Source organism: Echinops telfairi, unplaced genomic scaffold (assembly GCF_000313985.2).
Source record: "Echinops telfairi isolate 266 unplaced genomic scaffold, ASM31398v2 ScPeMD7_53;HRSCAF=182, whole genome shotgun sequence".
Lineage (NCBI taxonomy): Eukaryota > Metazoa > Chordata > Mammalia > Afrosoricida > Tenrecidae > Echinops > Echinops telfairi.
The window spans coordinates 8,506,930-8,533,526 of NW_022103951.1; the positions used below are offsets into that span (position 1 = coordinate 8,506,930).

A 26,597-nucleotide genomic window follows, 5' to 3' on the forward strand; every position below is an offset into this window, starting at 1 on the left:
CAGCCATCTAGCTCAGAAGCAACAAAGCCCACATTGGAGAAGCACACCAGCCTGTGAGATCACAAGGTGTCAAAGGGACCAGGGATCAGGCATCATCAGAACAGAAAATCTTATCATTGTGAATGAGTTGGGCAGTGCAGAGAGGAGACCAAAAGCCCATTTGTAGGCCACTGGACATCCCCTTACAGAAGGGTCTCCGGGATGAGACGAGCCAGTCAGGGTACGATGTAGCAACGTTGAAACATACAACTTTCCTCTAGTTCCTAAATGCTTCCTCACCTCCCCACTACCATGATCCCAATTCTACCTTGAAAAACTTCTTTATCCTGAACCTAGTGGCGTAGTGGTTAAGCATTGGACTGCTAACTGCAGGGTCAGTAGTTTGAAACCACCAGCTGCTCTGCAAGAGAAAGATGGGGCTTTCTACTCCCGTAGTAAGGAGTAGAAACTCACGGTCTCAGAAACCCACAGGGACAGTTTGGCCCTGTCCTGTTCAGCCTCTATGATTAAGCATTGACCCGATGGCATGAATAGTAAAATAGTTACTATTGTAGTAATTTTTTGTTTGTTTGCAAAATCAGGACTTTGCAGTTTACATACTGAACTATTTCAAACTAGGCTTCTGGGTGCTTCTTTGGGGATGTTGTGTAGCAAGTGACATGCATTAACCTTTGCCATAAAATTATTTGAGACAAATGGGTAGTTTTCTTTTAAAATACTCTTCGAGTAGAAAAGGCCTTTACAATCTTAGCACAAATCTAGTAAGACCTAAGGGAAAAGATTGATGAGTTTTGCTACATTAATATTAGAACTGTGTGTATGGGGAGAAATAGGGGAGGGTGCCTAAATCAAGGGAAGAAGTTCACGGTGGGGTGGCTAAATCAAGGGAAGAAAACAAGAGAAAGGCACAGGCTCTGAGACTGGGCAGTCAATTCAAGAAAGAGATAGTGCGAATTTTAGGCAGACAGCCAAGAAGCAGCTTAAAGAGAAGCCAGTCCAGACTAGAGCAGAAAGTTAGAAAGATCTGAAAAGCTTTTATCCAGACATAAAAAAGGAGAAAAAAAGACATGGGTAAATTATATGACAGTTTTTTTGTTGTTGCTTAGTTTTGTTTTTACCATTGGATGACTTATTAAGAGGCCTTTCATAGTCCTATTTCTTTCAAGGTATGAGAATATTTGGGTGTCATTCTCAACAAATGAGAATTATTATTTCCAAGGAAAATAACAGTTACAAAAGGAAATTAATGTACATTCTTGCTTCAGTACTCTATGATCATTAACATTGCTGTAATAATAAAAACATTGGATGTTGATTAAACAACAACCTGCTATCTGGGTGGAGTATTGGGAGAGAGGTTAGTTAAAAGCTTCAACGTCTATAATACCTAACAGATAATGTCTTAAACTGATGAACCCAGAGATTGTGGTAGTGGATATTATTCCGAAAGGCAGCTGCCTCCTAGAAAGTATATAAGGAGATGGGGAGAAGAGACAAGGAGCAATTGAACACTCCAAACTCTTTGAGCATTGTCCCTGTGGGTTTTCCAGACTGTAACTCTTTACAGGAGTAGAAAGCCTCAGTTTTCTCGTACAAAGCTGCTGCTGGTTTTAAATAGTTGACCTTGGGTTAGCAGCCCAACACGTAACCCACTATGCCACCAGGACTCCCCTTCTCTTAATGAGAGAGAGAAAGTGAGAGAGAGACTGCACTTACTTGTTTTTAACACAAATGTCGTATTTTGTAGCTTGCTTTCTTCCATTTAATAACATCTCTTGGGCATCTTTGCTTATGTTATACCCTTCCTCATAGCTACATAGTCTCCAACTGCCTGGATATACCAGGAGTAGAGTGAACAAGCTGGCTGTGTGGAAAATGTATTTCTGGACAGGAAGTGTCCTCCCAGATTACAGAGTTCTATGATATTTGGCCACTGACTCAGTTTTCTACCACCCACCCCAAAACTCTAACACACGCCAAACTAACCAGTTATCTTGGGTCTTGCAATGACAACAATGTCACATTGAACATCATCATTGTGTATATAACTTTGCCCATGTAACTATGGAGCAAATTCCTCAGGGAATTATCCCAGTCAGCGACTTGGTGGATCCTTATTTTGAACACATACTGAAAAACTGGCCTCCAAAAAGACTGTTTCAATTACTCTCCCATTAATAGCATGAAAGACTACTTGTTTCCCTACATGGAGTATTATTTTAAACTTTTTAATTGTTGCCAATTTAATAACAGAACGTGAAATTTTAATTTATACTCTTTAATTAATAATAAGGCTGATCAGCTTTTCATACATTTACCATCCAGTTTTCTGTGACCAGCTTGTTCATGTCCTTTGTCCGCTTTCCCACATTTCTTTCATTTCTCTGAGTTCTCTATTATAGAATGACCCCCCCCAAAAAAAGAATGACCCCTTGTCTTTCATTCATATATCTATATGACTATATATATAGACTATATGTAGAATGAACATTACATATTCACTATAATACATATTATTTGTCTTTTAATATATATATTCATATATATACATATTTAAAATCATCTTATTGGGGGCTCTCACAGCTCTTCTAACAGTCCCTACATCCATTGTGTCAAGCACATTTGTACATATGTTGCCATCATCCTTTTCAAAACATTTTCTTTCTACTTGAACCCTTGGTAGCAGCTCCGCATTTTTTGAATGGAATTTTTTTTAATGGAAAATTTTTTTTGAATGGAAATATTTGCAAGACCCAGATATACTAGGAGTTGTATACTAGAAAGTTTTATCTTTTAATACTCAGCTACCCCAAAGTACCTGTGCCGTGTCTGTTGGCAGGAAGGTCCCTACTCTTGCTGATGGAATCTGAAATTCCTGGAAACCAAAGACTAGGCTTTCATCCAGTGATTGCATTTTGTCTTCATATTGTTTTAATCATCCACTTTGTAACTAATACAACTGAAGCACCAAGGTTACATTCTCAGCACTATTAGACCCAGAAGTTAAAATGCAGATTTTTGCTGCCTGGGCCAGTGCTGCTGCCTTCCAAAGCCTGCTACACCTTACTAGAAAGAGAAATAATGGCATTAACCCTGAACAGTAAGTGTCAAATGCATGCCCAAAGCTTCAGGAGGCTTGTCTGCTTCCTGACTATTTCATCCCTAGGCAGTTGACCTTACTACGTTTTTCTAGTATATTCTAGCCTTACTAGTTCTCGTTCTCTCACTCGCTCTCTCTCTCTCTCTCAGAGAAAGATTTACAGTTATGCTCCTAGCTCCTTGTGCTAATTAAAATGCTCTGCCTGTCATTCTATAAGGATAAGTATGATCATTTTTACTGCTACAGTGTTAGGTTTCAAGCAATGTAAGAATTTTACCCTCCCCTCCATTCCCTTTGAGATATGAAATGCCTCATTACTTAAGAGTTTGGTGCTGATTATACAGTTTAGCATTTGATCTTTTTATTAGCTACAGTCAGGTGACCATACATAAGGCTAATTAGATTAACCCGCCCCTCCTAGGCTCTCTTGAAAAAAATATAAATCCGGTGTTCCATTGACACATGCTTCCCTTAGATTAATGATCTTGGAGTTGCTGCTTAGAAATTTGCATAGTTCCCTACTGCTCTGACAAATGAAAATGCCCAGCTGTCTAAAAGCTTTAATCAGGAAATGAGCATGAAATGGCATTGTTTTGTCACAGGCTTGGGATAATTTATTTTTGATGATTGTGTTATCTTGGGTGGAAATGTATATAAACATTCTTTCAACAGACAGCAAACAGGTGATTTTTTTTCTTGTAAGAACATTAAGACTTTGTTTTACTTGGGAGCAGCGTTCACATGGTTGGTCCTTCTCCTGATCATGTCTGGACGTTTCCTCTATCACTTATCTGGTCTCTCCCCATCAGTGGCACTTTATGGAGCAAGAGCTTTGTGACCGCACATGTATGTTATGTCGGAAGGAATGTGCTCTGACAGCTGGGGACGGGGACTCGGTGACAGTCCTCACCTGGCTGCTGACTGTGCCCTTCACTGGAGACCTGCTTTCCCCATCTGTGGAACAGATATAATATTGACCCTTACTTCATAGTGTGGCTCTGAGGATTAAAGGCATATTATGTCAAAGTCCTTAGCACAACCACCTACTCAGAGTATGCTTTTGACCATTGCAACCCAAATTTCTAGTTTTAGAAGACCAAGGAAAATGAATATATTCAGATTCCTTTTGTATTTGAAGTTTTCATTGTATTACTCTTTGAAGCAGTTGTGACTATAAATTAGCATTGAAGTAGATGCATGTACTGCTTTTGTTTATATTTGGCACACCAGAGGGATTCATTTATGTGTTCAAAGAATGATAGAGTTGATGATAATGGGTAACATTTATGGGCGGCTAATTCGTGGTCAGCAGTTTGAAACCACCAGATGCTCCATGGAAGAAAGGTGAGAGTTTCTACTCCCGTAAAGAGTTACCGTCTCAGAAACCCATGGGGACAGTTCTACCCTGGCCTATAGGGTTGCTATGAGTCCAAATTCACTCAATGACAGTGAGGTTTTTGAGTTTGGGAAGCCTTGGCAGCATAGTGGGTTATGCATTGCGCTGCCGGTCAGCAGTTTGAAAACACCAGTCACTCCTAGGGATAAAGAGGAGACTCCCTACTCCCATAAAGATTTACAGTCTCATAAACACACAGGGGCAGCTCTAGCTTGTCCTGTAGGGTTGCTGTGAGTCAGATTCTACTCAAGGCAGTGATTATTGGGTGCAAAGGTTCTGTGATGAAAGATGGCTGAGACCTACCTATTCCTTACCCTTGACGCACTCACAGAGTACCAGAGAGGTGAAACTGAGGACCCATAGAATACGAGGGTTTAGTGGAGCAACAAGAATTCCAGCAATGGGCTGTAGGGGCACAGGCAAGGACCCATTAGTAAAGCTGTAAAAAGATGACACTGGTGACTTGGGATGGGGGGGGGGGGCTGGATGCCACTTCCTGTTTTTTTCTCCAAGTGCAAGCTATTAGGTACTGCTTCATGGATAAGTATGATGTTATAGGGAACATGAAAGAAAAAAATCCATAAGAGAATGTGATGGAGAGAGAGAGTGAATGAATATGTAAATATGAAAGAATGAATGAATGAAATTGATGGGCAAAAAACAGTACCTTTTCCCCTTTCTCTCATGGCTACGGAGTCAATGCTGACTCGATAGCAACCCCCTGTGGCTTTTCGAGACTGTTACTGTTTATGGGAGTATAGAAAGCCCAGGTTTTCCTCCCAAGAAGCTGTTGATGGTTTCAAACTGCCAATCATGTGGATCATAGTCCAACTCATAACCACTACACCACTCAGGCTCCTACCCTCCCCTTAAGGTACTCAGATTTGCTTAGCTCCTGCCACTGGCACTCTGGCCACCAAAGCCAACTAAGTTCTACCCTCGAGACATCTAGAAATAAGATTTAAAAAAGGGATTTAATTACTTTATGTGCATTTTGTTTTTGTTCATTGTCATACCATTAGTGATCATTGTATTAGTTTTTAATTTTCTTTCATAATCATTGCAAAATCGATTACTGGCCTGGGATAGGATTTGCCAGGTGTCAGCTCTCATATCTCCCTTCCTTGATGGAATATTTATACTGAAGAACTTTCTTTTAAGCTTTGTATCTATGTCAGTATAAAAGTAACTAGCTTTGTATCTATGTTAGTATAAAAGTAACTAGTGGTATTGAAATTTTTCAAACTACCCGTGGAAACTATAGAGTCAAACTATGAATTGGGGCAGTGTTAACTTCTTCCTTGTTCTTATAAAAAGAAATGGCTGATCCTCTAATAATTGGGAAAGAGTAGACATGTCTCAGTTATGTAACTTAAAATTAATTTGAATAGTTAACACAAGCACATAATATCATATAAAGTGATCAGAATGCATACTTCCCCTGGCCCTCAGCCACCTGGGTCTCCTCCCTGGAGGCAGCTTCTGTTACCAGTTGGTTGTGTGTGGCTTCTGCACTGCGCACTGAGGCATGCACACACGTTCATACTGATGGGCGCACACACAATTAGACTTGTTTTCTTAGCAAGATGCCTTGGGGATTGCCCATTTTGGTACTTACAGACTAGCCTCGTTCTTGGAGCAAGTGCCCTGGGGTAGATTTCTTATCATTCAAGTAACCAATTCTCTACTGACACACAGTTAAGTTCTTTCAGTCTTTCACTAATTAAGCAATGCCAGAATGATTAATTGTACATATATCATTTTGTGTACCTTCAAGTATATTTGTTGTTTAAATTCCTGGAAATGGAAATACTGAGTTAAAAGGCATTTGCATTTTTGAGAGATAACAGCCAAATCGCTTCCCACCGTGGTTTATAAATTGGCTTCCCACCAATTTATAAATCAATTTATATTCTCATTATAAAGTATGAAAGAGTCTCTTTCCTTACACTCTTGCCAAACTTATATTATCATTTTTTTATTGCTTCCAATCTGACAAATAAAAAAAAGATATTGTAACAGAGCAAATTATGTATGTTGTCCTCTTTCTGGATAGTCATTTTCTAGAGAGTTTTGTACTTGCCATGCCCTGTGTACCACATACTGATTATTTGAGTCACTGCCAGCTGTGTGCCAGGCACTGTGCTCCATACTGTGAAGACAGACAGTATTCTTTTTTTTTTCTTTTTTAACATTTTATTAGGGGCTCATACAACTGTTATCCCAATCCATACACACATCAATTGTGTAAAGCGCATTTGTACATCGTTTCTCAAAACATTTTCTCTCCATTTAAACCCCTGACATTAGGTCCTCATTTTTCCCCTCCCTCCCCGCTCCCCCCTCCCGCATGAGCCCTTGATAGTTTATAAATGGGTATTTTGTCATATCTTGCCCTGTCCGACGTCTCCCTTCATCCACCTTTCGGTTGTCTGTCCCCCAGGGAGGAGGTCACACGCAGTTCCGTGTAATCAGTTCCCTCTTTCCTACCCATTCTCCCTTTACCCTCCCTGTTTTGCCACTCACACCACTGGTCCTATAGGGCTCATCCATCCTGGATTCCCTATATTTTCAGTTCCTATCTGTACCAGTGTACCTCCTCTGGTCTAGCCAGTCTTGCAAGATAGAATTCGAGTCATGGTAGTGGGAGCGGGGAGGAAACCTTTAGGAACTAGAGGAAAGTTGTATTTCTCATCATTGTTACATCGCACCCTGACTGGCTCATCTCCTCCCCGAGACCCCTCTGCAAGGGGATCTCCAGTGGCCTACTAATGGGCTTTGGATCTCCACTCCGCACTCCCCCCATCATTCACTATGGTAAGATTTTTTGTTCTGATGATGCCTTACACCTGATCCCTTCGACACCTCGTGGTTGCATAGGCTGGTGTGCTTCTTCCATGTGGGCTTTGTTGCTTCTGAGCTTGATGGCCGCTTGATTACCTTCAAGCCTTTAAGACCCCAGACGCGACAGACAGTATTCTAAGAGTGTTCAGACTCTAAAGAGAAAAAAGTCGGTGTCATTGAGTCAATTCTGACTCATAGTGACCCTATAGGGACAGGGTAGACCTGCCTCTGTGGGTTTCTGAGACTGTACTCTCTATGGGAATAGAAAGTCTCATTGTAATACAGTATGTCAGTGCTATAATTCTGTTGTTGTTGTTAGACTCTGTAGATTCAGTTCCAACACATAGCAACCATGTGTACAACAGAATAAAACACCGCCCAGTCGGGGACCATCCTCACAATTGTTATGTTTGAGCCCGTTGTTGCAGCCACTGTGTCAGGCCGTCTTGTTGAGAGGGCCTTCCTTGCTGAAATTCTAGATATGAGAAAAAAGCTGGAAGGATACAGAGTCCTTGGATCGTGAGCATTGTGCATTGTTGGATGAATCCTACTATAATTTGCATTTTTAAAAACTAAGCATCTTCTCATATATTTGAGTCATTTGTAGTTTTTTTTATAATGGATTGTCCTTTGCTTTTGTTGTGTTTGGGTTATATTGGTCATTTTGTCAATACTTTGTAGAAGTATATATAACAAGTAATATTCCCTCATGTTGCCACTTTTCTTGGTGCTTAGTATTATTATAATTATTGTTGCTATGTTGTATTTATAGTTTTCTGTAATTCTTCAACCTTTTGTGGCTTCTGCATTCAGTACCAGTGTGAAATAATCCTTCCCACATTGAGAATGTAAAAACATTCTCCCATGTATTCTTCTAGTGCTTTTCAAGCATGATTCTTTTAGAGTAAGTTAATTTTGAATGTTTAGTATTTCCAGTCTAATAAATAAAATAATATTGTTTTCTTGCTGTGTCTTCCTCTTCCTGCTGCAGCTCATTAGCAAGAGCTGTGGCCTGAGAGGTGAGAGGTGGATTGTGATGCTGGAGTTGTATCACTGTAGGTGGGATACAGACCTCCATAATGACTCATCTTCGGGCTAGCTCAGTTGTATATTGTTGTCTTGCCCATAACACTCTACTAAAGTGGCTATTCATTTGACAAATGTTTATTAAGTAGCCACTAACACATATTGAAACACATGTATGGGTACCTTTTTGATCAGATGGTAACAATCTAGATGTTTAGCGGGCCGTAGGCAAGCAAAAGGCACAAACTGCCACCGTGGTGATTTTGTCATCCATCAGGACGCAACCTTATCTCCTTGGACGCACAGGTAGCAGCAGTTCTCATCTCTGTGCAGGAGCTAGCAGTGGCTGCCGCGTATCCAGCATTCATCCCCACCCTGCATTCATGGGTGGGAAAATGAATGCAGGTCCAGAACTCCTAGCCAGGACTCATGGGATCAGGATTCTGGGGAGATAATACTGCAAAAAGATGATACTGCAAATATGTACTTGAAGATTTATGACAAAATACAATAATAAATGTTTTGTTCTATAACAGCAACAATGACAGCACACCTTCTCCCTGCTAGCTTAGGTGTACATATGTATGTTTGTATGTGCGGGTATGCCACTTGGTTAAAGTGACATCATGCTTTGTAAATTTAAGAAATTTAAGAAAATGAAACATCAATTGCAATGTAGTTTTCAGGGGATCTTTGAGGTGTATGGAGCCTGGATAACAAACCCCAATGTGACCGCTCCCCTGCCTTATCAAGTGCTCTTCTGCTTCTGCAAGGTCACAGCCTGCAAAACACGTGGGATCAACTTACCAGCAAACAATGATGACATGCATTTTGTAATGAAACAGAATCGAACAGGGGTGGCCGAAGTGCCCTTTGCTTTGCTTTCTCCATACTTGCAGTGTCTTTCTAGACACTTCCAGCCTGGCTCAACTTTTGTGAAGGGAGCTAACTGCTGGGAAAAGCACAGTCTTGGTAGGGCAGCTGCTCTGAGAACCTGCCTTGGCCAAGGGATGGGGCAGGATCTGCCATGTGCCTCGGCTTCCATATCTATTCACAACTCTCTCCAGCCAGCAGATTTGAGATAAGGGTTGGTTTTTAGTGGTCGTTTTGCAAAACAGGTTTTCCATGAACTAGTGTGTATGTGGGGTACAGCTATGGTCTCCAGGGCCTTGTATGACTCGAAAGGAAGTCTTCCTCCAGAAGTTCATAGGCCCAGGTTTGAGGGTGATGGACGAAAATAAATGCTCTGTTCCCCGCCCTGCTTCTACCCTAAGCAGTGTGGCCCCTGCTCCACTCATTCAGCTCTTCTAAGGCAGTGGGTGGCTTCAGCACTCCAGTGGTCAGGGAGGCACCAAGTTCGCCCTGGAGCCAGTGGTGCCAGCTCCCTGTACGAGGACAATAGCAAGGATCTCAGAGGTGGTGGTGGCGGTGCTGCTGCTGTAGGGAGAGCAGATCTGCCTGCTGGGTGTGTTGATTAGATAGGATGTCCTTCTCACTCACTTGATGGGGTAGGGTGCTGTTCCCAGCAAGCTTTCTACTCCCCAAATGAGCATTACAATACACAGACACTAGATTGTCATGGTTTTCACCTTGTAGAACAAAATATTAGGTCATTTAGATTTAAAAGACGTTGGTTGTCTTCTTCCACTGTATTGCATCTGTGTTACGCTTTTTTTGGGTCATTTTATCGGGGGCTCATGCAACTCGTATCACAATCTGTGTTTTTCTTTTTAATGGAAACTCACATGCAACGAGGTGCATGCAACAAGGTAGTTTATTGAATTCCTAGAAATGTTGACACCTGTGGACCCAGTGTTCAGAGCAAATGCTAGAATATTCTCCTCCTCCCCGCAGCCTTCCTCATCCTCCCTCTCATTCAATACCTTTCCAAGGTAACTGCTGTTCCTTCCTCTCCCACCATTGACTCATTTTGTTTGTTGTTGAAAAATCTTATACATGGTGTCACACAGTGTACACTCCTGCATCTGGCATCTCATATTCAATATTATGACTTCACAATTCATCTGGGTTGTTCAGTGTAGTTTTCTTTTTTTTTTTAAATTTTTTTCTGTGTAGTTTTCTTAATAGCATTTGGTACTTAACAATGACAATAAAAAGCATTAAAATTTCACACCGCTCTCCAATTCATTGGTTGATGATGCTATGGCAGTTAGTCATGGAATTCATTTCCAGGTGACAGAAGAACTGCTTAGAGCCCTTGCTAACTTGCCCACAAGGTCACACACCTCATTAATGGTTTTCTGCTCACAGCATAGTTCTCTCCATTGGCCATGAAGTCAGCATCTTACCCTGGATCATGGATGGCTCAAGGTATGGAGAATGAGAGGAGGGAGCAGCTCCCCAAACCAGACCTTTGTAGGGATTTTATTATGTAGTATTTTAGCTAGAGATTGACCGGTTAATTTAAAGAAGCTAAGATTCAAGTCACCCCCCCCCCAGCACCTATGTAGACTGTAGTGGGTGGGGTAGGGTGGGGGAAGGGAGAAAGAGGTAGCTGATTTGACTCAGCAGCCAGCCACATGCAGGCAGCTCAGCTTATCCAAGGGCCTATTTTAGCTCCCAGGGGTGTGGAAGTTCTGCGCTTGCCCAGTAAGGCTGCTGTCTGCAGGCTTCCAAATGTGTCAGGGAGACATTTTGCTAGCATGGCATTGGTGGGGGTGTGTGGATGAGCCATCCCAGGTTGTTTGAAGCCTGATGCTCTGGGGAATTGGGAACAGTGTGAGGCGGTCTCTTCTCCCTTCTCTCAGGTGGTCTTTGTGTTGCACCTCAGGTGTAATTGCAGCATTGATAGCTTATTGATTTTCCAAATGGACACATAGTTAAGGTATTGGATTGGAGGTAAAGAGAGGTTGGGTTTCCCATCCTTTCTAAGGAGATCTGTCTGTCCTGTCCTGTCTTTAAGCAAGTAAAATCTCTGCTGATTTATGCATGTGTGTATGAATTCCTCTAAACTTTATTGTCTAAAGCCTTATGGTCCACTGTTCTGGCCCATTGCGGGCCTCTACCACCAAGGCAGTGCAGTAGAGCACAGGTTCTTAATCAATGGGTAAAACGAGGGGCCTGGAGGCCAGAGAGCTGAGATGGAAACACCCAGCCCCAGGAACTGTCCTGTCCTGCTGACCTGGATCAGAACCTTGGAGAGCTCCAGGTACAGGGATGCTGGCCAGCTACGCGGAGACAGGAGGCAGTCTAGGTCCCTCAGAGCTGTGGGAGGCCAAGCCTACATTTTTATGTGGATGATAAGAGACTTGAAGGATTTGTGCCTCAGCACTCTTGGGCTTATGGATTTAAATAACCATGAAGTTGAACCGGACTTATAGCTATCCTTGAGGACAGAGTAGTGCTGCCACAGAGGGTTTCCAAAGCTGTAAATATTTACTGAAGCAGGCTGTCTCATTTTCTTCTGCTAAACAGCTAGTGGCTTCCAACCCCTGACCTTTGGTTATCAGCTTAGTGTTTTAACCGAGGCGAGGCGCCACTGAGGCACCTCGGCTTCTAGATAAAGCAGTGCATTATATCCTCCTAGTGTGGAGGGAAAATCCGGCACTCTGGGCAGTGTGGATCCGAGTCCACATTCTGGGAGGTGGGGAGTCACTGGAGGGCTCTGTCTGGAAAGGGCTGACTCGGCTTTGGACCTGGGACACTCGTCCCTCACCTTCTGACCTGGGCACACTATTCTTTTGTGTCTGGCAAAATCAGTTTTGCTTACCTGGCAGTGTTATTTCGTGGAGCAAGTGAAAACAAGTGTCTGCTAAAGTCCTTGAATTCATGGAAGCCTTAGCCAGTGGAAGGTGGTATGATTGCCAGTGTGATTGATTCCCGGTTTGCTAAGCCTGCCAGTAGGAGCCCTGCATATTCAAGATGCTGTCTAAGAGGTGCACCCTCCCCCACTTCGATTTGCGCAGTAATTGCTGCCATGGGGTCAGTGTGAGCGTTGGCTGTTTTTAGCCAAAAGCTAACCACACAGGGACCAGTGGCTTGCTCTGCATCTTAGTTTTTGAACTAAGGACTTTGTCCTGCAGTCTTTTGGAAGCAACTTGGAGGTAGGGACATGATAAGATCAGACATTTGCTTAAGAAAAGTGTTTCATGTAGCCCTGTGAGGCTGCGCTGTGCCAGGGGAGACTGGAGACAGTGAGAGAGGTTAGGAGGACACTGTTGATTTGCAGGCAGGGCTTGGAGAAGAGTGACAGTGATGAGAGCACTGAAGCTAGCCTCCTCTGGTTACAGTCCTGAGCCTGCTACTTGTTGAACCTCAGTCAGGTGTCAGTGAGCTCGGTCTTGGTGTCTGCTCTGTCAAGTGGAGAGGATGATAGTACTGACTCAGCCAGGCTCTTGTACAGATTAAATGTCTCAATGTAGGTAAAGCGCTTTGGCCAGGGGGTTGGCACGCATAAAGCTCTCAAATGTTAGCTGATATTCGTGCTTTTAAGGCAGGGCAGGAGGAATGGGGAGACACAGAGAGACTGAGGAAGAAGAAAATGTGGACTGGGGTGAAGGTGAGTTTTCCAGCTTGGGTAAGTGGGTAGATGACGGGGTGTCAGGCCAGGCTAGTCGGGAGAAGGGGCAGGTTGGAAGAAAGGTGCTGGGGGGGCAGGGTGGGGGAGGCTGTGCCGTATTGAGTCTGGAGTACTTGCGTGTGGTCCAGGTGTAAAGAATCTGCAAAATTCTTGTCCTTGTCCGGTGTCTGATTGGTGTCTTGGAAATCAGGTCATATTTAAAATTGCAGGTCATATTTTAAATGCAGTCTCCTTCCTCCTATCATTTAAGAAGCACCTGTAGAAATTCTCTCATCATTTGAATTCTCTGCCTAGTGAATATAAATGAGCTTGGAGGGGAGTTGTAGACCCTGAGTTGTTTCTCGCCCGGCACTGGTTTCTCTCCTCCTCGACTCAGTTCTTGCTATTGATCGGACTGTTCCTTCCCAACCTACTGTCCAGGGTGCGGCTTGGGAACCCATGGGTGGCACTCATTCTCCAGGGGATTCCCTCTATGTTTTTCCCTCACTGTGTACCAATAGAGTTGTTCACTGCCGGAGCCACCCCCGACATCTGGTGACCCCCTGGTCCTGTGCCATTCCTATGCTTGGATGTGGATTATATCATTGTGATCCATAGGGCTTTTCATTAGCCGATCCATACTTTTGGGAAGTAGGTTGCCAGGCTTTTCTTCCTTGTCTCAGTTTGGATGCTTTGCTGAAACATTTTCAGCTTTCCTAGAAGCACTCAAGCCTTCATTGACAGACCCATGAGGGTACATTGCCCAGGAATCCAACCTGGATCTTCTACAGGGAAGGGGAGAACTCCTGCAGTGTTGCCCAGAGCATATTAAATGGCTCCCTGGTGAGGTTAAATAATGTGTTCCCACACGATGTTGGGTCTAGGTGGGCTATTTGTGTGTGCTCAACCATATCCACACTCTGACAGAAAGTGAGGTCAGCACAACTGATCTTTCCTCAAGAAGCACTGTTGGGGACCGAGCCCACTTGATGGCTCATTTTCTTCACTTTTAGAGCCATAGCAGGTTGGCAGCCATCACTGAGAGCTTCCATCATGCGGATCAGGCGGGCAATGTTTGCAGATTTCTCCCCAATGCCATCTGCCTACTGAGGCTATAGGAACCCCCCAACAACTGCTGTTCTAGCAGGTGCTGGGGCTGTCGAGCTGGGTGTCCATGTACGTACACATGTATGTACACAGCTTTGTGGAGGGCACTGAGGTGCCCTGGTTGGCCTGATAGCTGAGGTTAGGTCTCTGAGATACCAGCTGAAATCTTCAGCCTAGCAAAATGCCAGCCCCAGTTGCTGGTTTCCGGTGGGGCCCCAGGGAGGAAGGCTATTCTGAACAGAGTCAACAGCCGAGAATTGGAGACAGTAACTAGCACTTGGTGTGTAGGAAGCTGCTGGGCAGGGTGGGTACTGCCTGTGTTTTGACAAGCTATGTTGCTCTTTCCACATCTGCCTTATGCCTAGACTAAATCTTGGCCCCCTACCCAGTTTGCTATCTTCATATTCATCCCATAGAACGAGTCCCTCCCCATTTCTTAGCCCATTTATCTTTCTCAAGAACACAGTCCTTATCTGTAAGCCCTTCCTGGCATTCAGTCACCCTTTGGGCCTAGCCCCTTCCATCTCCCTCTTTCCCATGCCAGGGTGATATGATGGGTCCAGGCAGGCCCATATTCACTCTGCTCCTTTGGGCAGAATTCTGGCAGATGGAACTATAGTTTGTGACTTATTATCATTTGAGGCTATTCATGCCTTGGAAAGACATGCATATTACGAAAGTCATTTGAAGTATTTGTATCAGCCATCATGTTTCAAAACTGAGATCTCAAAGATCTTAAAGAGCTCACCTAGAACAGAGGTTGGTAAGTTTTTCAGTAAAGGGCCAGATGGTAAATAATTTAGGCTTTGGTCTCTGTCCCAACTACTCAACTCTACTGTTGTTGCATAGCCCAAACCCGAACCAAACCAAATCCACTGCCATCAAGGGGATTCTGACTCAGCAACCCTATTTAGAGTTTCCGAGACAGTAAAGCTTTACTGGAGGAGACAGCCTCATCTTTCTCCTGCAGAACACCTGGTCGGTTCAAACTGCCAAATTTTCAGTTAGCAACCCACAGTGCTATCTCACAGTGCTAGCATGGCTCCTTGTTGAAGCCTAGGCAATAAATAAACATTGGTGTGTTCTAATAAAACTGTATTTACAGGAGAGGGAAGGGGGTGGAATGGAAACGGGAAACCCAGGGAGGAAGTGGGAAGAGTGCTGTTTCAGTGTGGGGATTGCAATCGATGTCGTGAACAATATGTGTGTGTGTGTGACTTGTCGAATGGAAAATTAATTTGCTCTGTAAGCTTTCACCCAAATCACAAGAAATAAAAAAATTTAAACCTTTACAAAAGCAGGTGGGTGATGAGCTGTAGTTTGCTGACTTCTGGTCTAGAATCATAGTCTTTATCTTTGTTTGTAATCTTTATTTTCCCCCCATTGTTGAGGCCTCAAAAGCACACTGTAAATAAATGTAATCACCTTCATTTTGTTTCAGTATGATTATGAGCACAATGGTAATTTGGGAATGTAATTTTCTAAACCTTTGTTGAGAAGAATAGGAACCCGAAGGCGTTTAAAGGCTGGCTCTGGCTTGTCATTGTTCACAAAGTAGGAGAGGCGGGTGTGGGACTGTGTGGTAGGTGGTAGGGTAGCCTTTATGCATCATTCATTTTCTTCGTGGCCACAGGCAATGGCTGTAGTCACATCAGGGCACATCATCACACTGGGCATACCTCTGTTTTATTGCTAATACAGGCAAAGGGGAAAGCTGAACTGATGTTTCTAAAAGAGCATGGTACACTGAATTGGGGGTCATTGTAGTTCATTTCCAGGAAGTTGGAGTATAACATAGTCAAAGAAGTATACAATTTCACACTACAGCCTGGTTTTCCTTTTGTCTTCCCTCAACAGGAAATAAAGAAAGAGATGAAGAAAGACCCTGTCACCACCAGCAAAGCTCCAGAAAAGCCCATGCATGACGCAGCCGGTGGAAATGCTTTGCTGTCTTCTGAGACCATTTTAAGAACCAACAAGAGAGGTATGGAAAAGGCGAAGGAGCCCCCTCTCTGTAAACAGACAGGACTAGAAACTTGTGCGTGAACCATGTTGAGTTTAGAATGACTCAAAGAGAAATGAAATGGAGTGGACCATTCTGTTTTGGGTAAAGATTTTGCGCGCACACACGCGCGCAAAGGGTCAGCGTATGAAGGGTTACACAGTAACTCTAATAATAAAGGGAACTGATTAAAATATTGTGCCAATGGCTCAATTTCACGGTGGTTTTTCTAGGGCTTTAGCTTTTATGTTTTGGATGGAAGATGCACTTCCAGAATGCTCTGGTATGGGCCTGAACTGTGTGTCTGATGATTAAGTTAAGCAGGCTTTACCAGGCCCTTGCTCTCTTTAACTGCTTGTTCCCTAACACAGCCCCTGCGTCCTCAGTTTATGAGGGTCTGTGCTAGATGCTGCTCACACAGACATCTAAACTGGAGCCCTCTAACAATCAGACTCTCCCAAGGATTTTTTGTTTCTTTGAGACTTGGAAGCAAATTTTAAAATAGCAGCTTGCTAGAATTTTGTCTTCTCCCCCACCCTTCCTCATCATTTAAAATGTCAAGAGAGAGTCTGGGGAGGCAGAGACGACTGGATCTCATTTTATACTGTCGCACTAGGGCTAGGTGTCCCCCAGTTTTTCCCATGCTCCCTCCCCCACCTCCCAGCACTGCTAGGCACACCCACAGGCAGCCAGCGGGCAGCTGCAACTCGCTCTCCACTGGCTGCTGACTTCTTTACAGTGAAAGTCAGAGCTGAGCAAGAGCATGAGCAAAGGGTTTCATTAAAAAGAAAGAAAGACGGATGGGGGGGAAACAGGCAAATTTATACAACCACGGGGAAGAACAGCTCATCTTTCACACAATTTAGACAGCAAAAGAACTTGGCCAATAAACTGTCCATTGATCCCAGAGCTGGAGACATGAGCTTTGTGTCTCTCTTCCTTCCGGCTTCTCTTCTACCCCCACCCCCACCCCCACCCCCAGCTGCCCTGGTTTACATTTCCTTTTTTGAATTATTCAGATGCAACATTGGCTGGAGGCCCACGTTTCTTAACAGCTATAGATGGTCTTTCCTTCTTTTTAAACCCCATCCCCTCCAATGCAGGGTTTTCTGGGTTTTGTTTGTCCCATTTTACGAGTTAAACACACTTTGCCCTCAAGCCTCCCCCTTCACTGAAAGCAGCCTCCTGCATTCTGATTATGAGCCCCGCACTGCTGAGACCTGTCCTCACTGGGTCGGTCTGCCAGAGCTCAGCGCACCTTCTCCGTTTCCCAAGCTCCGGAGGCCTGCAGAGGCCGGAGTCGCACCCCTGCCTTCAGCCCGGTGTTGGTAAAGTAAATAGAAGAATTAAGGTAATTAGTTAACTTAGTAAGATAAGGAACTAATTGAGGCAAGAAATGAAGGTAATTGTCAAGGTGACCTGGGATAGAACTTTTCATAGCATTCTCTGTACAGTAAAAATCTGGCCTTTGAAGTTTCCTAACAGAATTTTTCATGAACCCCCAAAATGGACTCCCCAGGAGCAGCCTCCTGATTGACACCTTCTGTAAGCTCCTGGCTTAGGCCCACGGCTTGCTCACCACCACCCTCTTAGGGGTGTGTGTCATGAACGAACGTACCAGTCTTCAGCCCACAGGGACCTTCTTTAACTAGGAAATGCATACATCCACAATCTTTATTCTGCCCCAGGCATTGCACTGCCCTCCCTGGGTCACCTGGGCTCAATAGACATTTCCAGTTGCAGCTCAGCTGCCTTTAGCCCTCCCCCACCAATCAAGACTGGCAGTCTCCCACTGCTCCTTATGATAAACAGCGGGGAGATTGATGGGCCTTGTCCCACCAGATAAATGGTTCATTGTGCTGAGCTCAAAAGCAACATTTTCCCCCCACCAAAAATCAATGGGAAAAAAACACAACACTTTTTTCCAAACCAGGAAAACAAACCAAGGATAAGAGCAATACTAGTGACTTAGAAACACTTTGGCCCAAGGAAGTTCTATTTTGTGAATCATTGTAAATGACTCTGGAGTTTCCCCAGCTCCTCTGCCCCCGTGAAGCTTTGCCCCTAGAAATCCTTCAGCCGTTTTTTGGCTCTTACTATGGTTTTTGGCTGTTCAGGAAGGAATTTGCTTTCAGAGTTTATTAACAGCCTGCTTTGGCTCAGTTAGAAGCTTTCTTAGAGTATACGAGTCCACTTTGTAATTCAGCCTTGGAGTCTGAAAATTTAATAGAACAGAGTGTGTGTGTTTCTTTTGTTTTGCTTTTAAAGCAAAGATGACAGAACTGTTTACTTTATCTGGACCTTATCATTTGATAAAGGTTTCTAATTGGCTTAATAAAAATTGATGGAAGCCTATTTGTATTATGAATTGGAAATGACAACACTTCTTAAGATCTTTACTTTGAAGTAGATGGAGCTGAAGAAGTTTGCCCACTTGTGTCAGGGGCGCTTTGCATCTGGGGACCTACTTCATTTTGTGGGAGCAGTGAAGAGGTTCCAAGGTTCCAGGCCTCACAGTGCTGATGAGTTCAGCCTCCCCAGGCACCTGCATAAGGTCAGGAGAGACCCTGGGCTTGAAGGAAGCTATTCATAACCTTGAGAAAAGGCCAAGCCAGTGGAAACATTTCATCTGGGAACCTATTGGTTCCAGCTTTCAACTTTAATCTTTGCACATTTCTGCAGAGGTGACTTAGGGAGGTACATGAACGACTCCATGGGCTTTTCATTTGAGAAGAAGGCGATGGAACTGAAATTCAGAGATCAAATCAGTCCCCTCCAGCTAGCTTGACAGACATCAGTTTACATATTTGGGGCATTAGAACTTCAGGAACAACTATGCCTGGCCATTTCTTTGGCCTTTACCTGAATTACTGGGAAGGAGCTTCCCATTTAAAATGAGCCAGTCTCTCGAACTAATTGGTCCTTTCTCACTGAAATTCGCTGCGAGAAGTTGTATATCCTAAAGTTATCCCAGACTCCAGTATGTTGATGAGTCCCAGCCAGAAGTTCTAAAGACGGTTTTTTGAAGCCAAATATTACTCTCTTGTACCAGGCAGAGGAGTCTGATTTCTTCTAAGAAGACTCTTTTCTTTCATTTCCTAAGCTGTTAAACCCATGTAGGAGAGAGGCGGGACCTCCTAAATTGGAACGTTGGTTATGTAGAGGAATTTTTAAAGGCATTTTTTAAGCCTCAAGTTGAAAAGCAAAATGGAATAAAATGGAAGTTTCAACAGTTAATAGAAAATACCCAAAACACATTCTGGAAAATGAGCAAGGGAGATTTTGTCCATGTGGGTGTGGACTCTGCTTCGCTTTCATTTATAACGAGATGAGAAATGATTTGTTTTCATCCTAGAGGAGTTTCCTGGCCAACTGTAGCCCATACCCCATAGGCCTAGGGAGGGAACAGGTTAGAGGGTAGGGCTCTGTCCCCCAAGATGTGTATCTTTAACAGACCACGTGGGGAAAGTCCGGCTCTGCCTCTCTCTGAACCTCTCCTGCCACCTGGAATTGTGGGCCATGTTCCTGTCTCCATTTGGGTGGATTCCAGTGAGCAATCAATCGCACATGGTGACTGGGGGCCTACTGTAGGCCTATCCCTCCCTGCACTTGGCGCTGGGAGACATCAAAACCAGTAAGTCACCAGCCAGCCAGCCCTACCCACAAGCAGTTCTAGTCTCTCATGTCTTTTGGGACATGTTGAGAAAATACTGTACATGATATCCTTTTTTTACAACATTTTTTGGGAGCTCTTACAGATATGCTATCCTTTTTATGGCCAGCTCGGGGTATGTCACTTACTTACTTCTTTGTCATTCAGAATGTGAAGCCACTGCGCGGGTTTCTGGTTGGCTTTATATGTCCTTGTTTCTATTTCCAGTTTATCATGAATTTAGTGTTTGGTAAGTTCTCTATTGTATTTTGCATATTTCTTATTCTTTGCTATGATTGTTATTATTGTGATGCTTTCCTGATAGAAAATGTGTTTCTAATAACCATCTTTTTAAGTCGCTCTGCTTTTACCATCTTTATTTAAGGTTTGTTCTGCATTTGCCTTTGACTGCCCCTCCCAGAGACTGCTACGAAAAGATCTAAGGGCGTACACCTCTTACTTGTGGCTGACCTAGAGCTGATGATAGGAGGCGAGATCTTGCTTCCTCTAGTGAGATTCCAGTTTGGATGGGGTGGATCTCTCTGAGTAGCTAGGAGGATAGCACTTCGACTGTAGAACACTGCTCGGAGTTTGTTGCTGGTGTTTTGAGTCCTCCGGATAGTTTTGTGTCCACAGTTTTCCTTCACAGAGGGACCAATAGCTGTTCTGTCTCAGGGGGCACACTGTTGCTCTAAAAGTCAGTGCAGAAGTTCTCCAGAATTCATTTTTCATGTGGATGGGTGAACCATACACGTCCTTTGACATGAATGTGGGCCTAACGTTCCCACCACAGAAGGGCTCTCCACCTGGTCTGCTGCCTGTCACTGTCTGAGGAGTTTTTACCTAATGTTCCTCTTTCCTCTCCTCGAGTTTTAACACTAGCTCTTCCAGGCCCTATAGTGACCCACCTCCATTGTCTCTCCTGAAAGTAGGGAAAAAAATCTAACCCTCCCTGACTTTTCATTTCTTTAGCGTTTCCTTGGCTCCTTGAAATAATATTTTAGAGCTATCTGTGTGCTGCTGTGTTAGAATATGGGTGAAGGGGTGTGTGTGTGTGTGTGTGTGTGTGAACATGCAGTGAGAATAGAAACCTCTTCTGTTTGTGTGAACCGTGGGCTGTTTGTTTGAAATGGAGTTGTAAAGAAAGGATGGGAAAAAGTGTGTCCTTAAGCAATTTCTTTTTAAAAACAATTTCAACAGCTTTGATTTTTCACTGCTTTTCCAGTGGTTTGTGGGACCTGGGGATTTGTAGACATATGACTGTTTTTTTCCCCCCCGTTCAAATTTGTTTTCAAAGAAACAAATGTAAACTATCTTAATTAACTAGGAATATGTAAATGTGACATTTTGATCAAACATTTCTCTTAAGTGACCAAATTATCTCTTGATAATTGTCTGTTACCCTGAGGGTCTTCCTCTTTCTTCCTGACTCTCTACTTTACCAAGCATGATGTCCATCTCCAGGGACTGGCCCTCCTGACAACACGTCCAAAGTACGTAAGACGGAGTCTCACTCGCCTTCCTGCTAAAGAGCTTTCCAGTTGTGCTTCAAGACAGATTTGTTCGTTCTTCTGGCAGTACATGATGAGATCCCGGGTTCTTCACCAGCATCCCAGTTCCAATGCATCAGTTCATCTCTGAGCTTCTCAATTCATTGCCCAGCTTTCACACGGGTATGAGGTGATTAAAAATGCACTAGCTCGGGTCAGATGCCCCTTAGTCCTCAAAGTGACATCTTTGCTCTATAACGCTTTAAAGAGGACTTGTGCAGCAGCTCTGCCCCATGCAATGTATCATTGCATTTCTTGACTGCTGCTTCCATGAGCATGAAATCAAATGCAATCCTTGACGACTTCAGTCTGTACTCCATTTGTTATGATGTTGCTTATTGGTCCAGTTGTGAGGATTGTTGTTGTCTTTACCTTGAGGTGTGGTCCAGACTGAACACTGTGGTCTTAGACCTTCATCAGTGAGTGCTTCTAGTCCTCTTTACTTTCAGCCAGCAAGCTTGTGCCATCTGTATATCACAAGTTGTTATATATAGAGAGATTCGATATTATATACATCTGTGTGAATGTATCTGTGTATGTATATATGGTATTCCCCCCCCAATGGACCCTTTTGTTTGAATGCTTGAGAAGAAAGAGAGTAATGGACCTTGAGAGAGGTCATTTAAAGTAACTGATGTTTGGCAGCAATTCTGACAAGTTTTATTGCCATAACCAACCATCGTTGTTAGGGTATGTTGTCCTTGTTTGTTTTCTTATCTGAGAAGTCATGCCTGGGGTGGGAGTAGAGATGGTGGTAGGGTTGAAATGGGTGGGGAAAAGCTCTGTGGATGGGGTGTTGCTATTGCACATGTTCTATATTTCTTTATATGGATGTTTTCAACAAAAACTGGCTTTTAGACATTTTCTTCTATTTTATTAATCTCCTTTCAACCTCTGTGCCCATGTTCTAAGGCATTAACACTAGGGACCTGTGTGTCCCATGGAACAGTTGTTAATTTAGACTCCTGCCAAACCTCAGCTGGGTTCCCACCCAAGTTCACTCAGAGGCGGTTCCATGAAATGGTTTTGTGATGGTGGCGCCACCTAGTGGCTCTACTAGGAAACGCGTTCTCCTGACTGCCTTTCTTTTTCCCTGGGGGAAACTTTTTGGTTCCTCCTATGAGTTGATGTTCACAGTTCAGGTAATTCCATCTCAGACCCACTGCTTTTTGCATTATACACACACTGTCTTATTTCCTTTCTTTTCTAAGATTTCCTCATTTGACCCATAGAATTTCTCACTTGGCCCCTGGTTCCATCTGTGATTATGCCCCTACTGACCAGGATAATTGTTGATAAGCATTAAAGAAAAATACTTCTTGTAGGCATGACTCTAGGTATAGATACTAATTTGGATACACTAAAATTCTTGTAGGTAATCCAAAAGATTCATCCTCTGTCACTTCAAGTACCCCTAAATATTTCTTTACGTCTGTTGAACTTTTTTTCCTTCAACGGAGGATGGGTGGTGGGAGCAATATTTTATTACTGACAGTGTTCAGAATGGTCAGCAGGTGATAATGATAAAGCACTTTTAACTTCCTTGTTCTTTGTCAATTTTAGACAGGCAGTCCCTTCTTGCCTCCACTGCCTTCTGCAAAGCACACATCTTTCTGAGAAACAAAATATTTCTTTTTTTAAATCCTTTTATTGGAGGCTTGTACAACTCTTCACAATCCATCCATCTATCTATTGTGTCAAGCAAATTTGTTGCCATCATCATTCTCAAAACATTTTCTTTCTCATGAGCCCTTGGCATCAGCTCCTCATTTTTTCCTCCCTCCCTTACTTAACCCTCCCTCCCTCACAAACCCTTGATGATTTATAAATTACTATATTTTTCATGTCTTATACTGACCGAAGTCTCCCTTCACCCACTTTTCTGTTGTCCATCCCACTGGGAGGGGGTTATAGGTAGATCATTGTGATTGGTTCCCCCCATCTTCCCCTTACCCTCCTGGTATGGTTGCTCTCAATGTTTGGTCCTGAGGGGTTTATCTGTCCTGGATTCCTTGTGTTTTCAGCTCTTATCTGTACCTGGGTACATGCTCTGATCTAGCTGGACTTTTAAGGGAGAATTGGGGTCATGATAGTGGGGAGGAGGAAGCATTAAAGAACTAGAGGAAAGTTGTTTGTTTCATTGGTGATATACTGCACCCTCACTGGCTCATCTCTTCCTTGCGACCCTTCTGTAAAGGGGTGTCCAGTTGCCTATAGATGGGGCTTTGGGTCTCTACTCCGCACTCCCCCTCATTCACAATGGTAAGATTTTTTGTTCTGGGTCTTTGATGCCTGATACCTGATCCTATCGACACCTCGTGATCACACAGGCTGGTGTGCTTCTTCCATGTGGGCACAAAAATATTTCTTATTCCCTGTCATTGTTTTTCAGTTTTTATTAGTTGGTAGTCTTGCCAGATGTGCCTGTTCTAACTGCACAGTGGGTTCGTCTGGGTACTTAATCACCACTTATAACTTGGTTTCTATGGGAAAATGCTATTCGGAGTTCCAAAAGTGTTGCATAGAGCACAGCCCACTTGGAGTTTGTTTTGGAATTGCTGGCATGAAGTCTTAGGTGCCATGTGGCAGTCGAGTCCTGATAACTGGAACCACTAAAGCATGCTATTGGTACACAGGAGCGTTCTCGCCATCCGGTGCCCAGGGGGACTGGCAGAGAGTTCAGGGCTGCCTTGGTGCCCTGGCCGAGACGGTGCTGCTTCTCACTGGGCCTGAGTTTGGCCTGGTGTGCCCACGTTCATGTGTACGAGGCCTGTGGCAGAACAGGGTGAGCTTGTATATTCCCATGTCTTCATGAGGAGATGGTGGATAAGCGTGATGTGCTCTCTTGCGAACCAGATGTCCCTGTGAATGTTCCACGAGGAAAGGATGGAGGTGAAGGAGGCGATGCAAACAAACCCCACTGTGACCTCGATTCTGACTCATAGTGACCCAAGAGGACCAAGTGGAACCTACCCATAGGATTACAGGAATAGACTGACACATCTTTCTCTCTCTCATTGGCTGTTGGATATGAACCACCAGTTTTTCAGTTAGCAGCCGAGTGCTTAACCACTGTATCACCAGGGCCCCTTTTTTAAGAGACAAGGAGAGAAAATGAGCTCTTGGGTCAAATGCATTTGGGCTCCAGCTGTGCCCCCGCCCCTCAGATATGGACAGGCCTATTAGCATATTGCTGGCTCTCCCTAGGCCAATGGGAAGGAAATCTGATTACCTTTGACTACAGAACAGCATTTTACTATTTGTTAGGACCTTCGTTTGGGGTGTGCCGAGGTTTCAAAGGCAGGATGAGAGCTCTGAGCATTGCTCAAGTTGTCTTTGGATCCTCCCTCACATAAGGACTGTCAATGGGAGAAGTGAGGGGCTGATGCTGTTGGCCCTGAAGCACCTGATATCCCTTCTAAAGCCTGTGGTAGTGAAAACACAAGTGAGAAAATTTCTCTGAGGGAAATCTTGAATATCACGTTTCTTGGTAGTTTCTCAAGTGACAAGCTGAGAGGGATTTTGACCTTATATGGCTAAGAGTGTCTCCCTGGATGGAGCTTTAACAAGAAAAGTGGGCCAGCAGGGCCAGACTCATTGAGCAGTGAGGCTAGATGGTTCAGATCTACTTGGGACTTGGATCAGGCATGAACATAAGATTCCTGGGGTGGTTTTTATGATGATAACAAGGCCCCACACAGACCAGACAATCCTGTTGCCTGCTCTTCCTGCTGCTAAGTGAAAGCCAAGGCATTTTTGCTTTTCTTGATACCATTAAAACTCTGTACATCACAATGCTGTTCTGTCTCTCTCCGGCCTAGTGAAAGAGGCTGCCCTTTTGAGTTCAGGTGATAAGCCCACACTGGTAGGAGCATGAGAAAAAGCCGCATGACCTTCTGTTTTAGAATCATGGAGTCTTAGCATGCCTGAAGGGTCTAGGAGTCTGGTGGTGGCCCAGTCTGTAGTCTGATACAGGGACCCACTGGTGCTATGCCAGGCAAGAGGATGGGGAGCCCCTGGCTGGAGGCTTGAAAGGATACCCTTCATATCTGAGGACTGACCTTTGCTAAGCTTCCCTGTGGGCTCCTCCTTCCCAAAAAGAGGTTTCTGGGTAGGGAGCTGGTAGATTAATGAAAGGTCATTAATGAAGGGGAGGTCATATTTTAAGTACTGGTTGCTTTAGCTGTGTTGTAGTGGGATAGTAGTTCACTCATCCTCATTTGTGGAAAGTCTTCCAAAAAACCAAACTCACTGCTATTGAGTCCATGCCAACTCATAGTGACCAGACAAGACAGGGTAGAACCACCCCTGTGAGTTTCAGGGACTGTGTACAGGAGTCGAAAGCCCTGTCTTTCTTCCACCTAGAGAGGGGCATTTCCTCTGATTCTTTCAGCTCATCTGTATGCATTGCCTCATCCCCACCAAGGTCACATGCAGCTTCAGCTTAGTCTCTGCTCTTGGGGTTTTGTGCCCTGGGGGGGATTGGGCCCCAAACAATGAGAATGCTTCCTGGCATACATCCATTACCTCTGGTTAGGCCACCAGAACGCCCAGCCACAGTGCCAGGTAGGCCTTCCTCATGGTCCTGAACCAGGGGTGGGAAGACGGAACAACAGGAACTTCCTTGGGTGTGCCTGTGTGTACAGGAGAGTGCTAGAGGAGGACAAAGCAGCTTGTTCCATTTGGGGACCCAAGTGAACCCGCTGTGGCAGCAGGCCCCTGTCACAGGAAGAATGGCTGTTGAAAGACTCTAGATCCCTGTTCTGTGTTCCCCAAAGTTGTGTGCAATTTTAGGCAAGTTACATATGCACTCTGATTCCCAGTTTTTCGGTTTCTGAAATAAGGAGATCAGCCTTGTTCATTCCCTCAGGAAAATTGCAGGGAGAAAAATGAGTAAAAGGGTCAGGTTAAAGAGATGAGGTGACAATAGAGTGATAAAAAGTTGGAGGCGGGAGGGTCACTTCTAGAATCCAGTAATCGTTATTATTAGAAGTGGTAAACTGCTGGTAAGCCTTGAGAGCTTTGGGAGGAAATTATAGGTTTATAGACGATGGCAATAGAACATTGGTTCCTTTGGGATGGCACACATGGTTCCCTCTTTCCACCACACCCTCCCTCCATCCTCCCAATATTGCCACTCTCACCACTAGTCCTGAAGGGATCATCTGTTCTGGATTCCCTGTGTTTCCAGTTCCCGTCTGTACCAGTGTACATCCTCTGGTCTTGCCAGATTTGTAAGGTAGAATTGGGATCATGATAGGGGGCGTGGAGAAAGGAAGCATTTAGGACCTGGAGGAAAGTTGTATGTTTCATCATTGCTACATTGCACCCTGACTGGCTCGTCTCCTCCCCGAGACCCTTCTGTAAGGGGGTGCCCAGTTGCCTACAGATGGGCTTTGGG

At 44.1% G+C, this 26,597-nt stretch overlaps 1 protein-coding gene across 7 annotated transcripts in view; it reads left to right on the top strand.

The window, feature by feature from the left end:
* SH3KBP1 (SH3 domain containing kinase binding protein 1) overlaps positions 1-26,597 on the top strand; it is a 340,714-nt gene that overhangs the window by 70,391 nt on the left and 243,726 nt on the right. For all 7 annotated transcript variants that reach the window (XM_030885785.2, XM_030885786.2, XM_030885787.2 and 4 more), the window contains exon 2: positions 15,850-15,976. In XM_030885785.2, coding sequence (XP_030741645.1) covers positions 15,865-15,976 — 112 coding nt within the window. In that variant the 5' untranslated portion in view covers positions 15,850-15,864. The remainder of the gene's footprint in view (positions 1-15,849; positions 15,977-26,597) is intronic.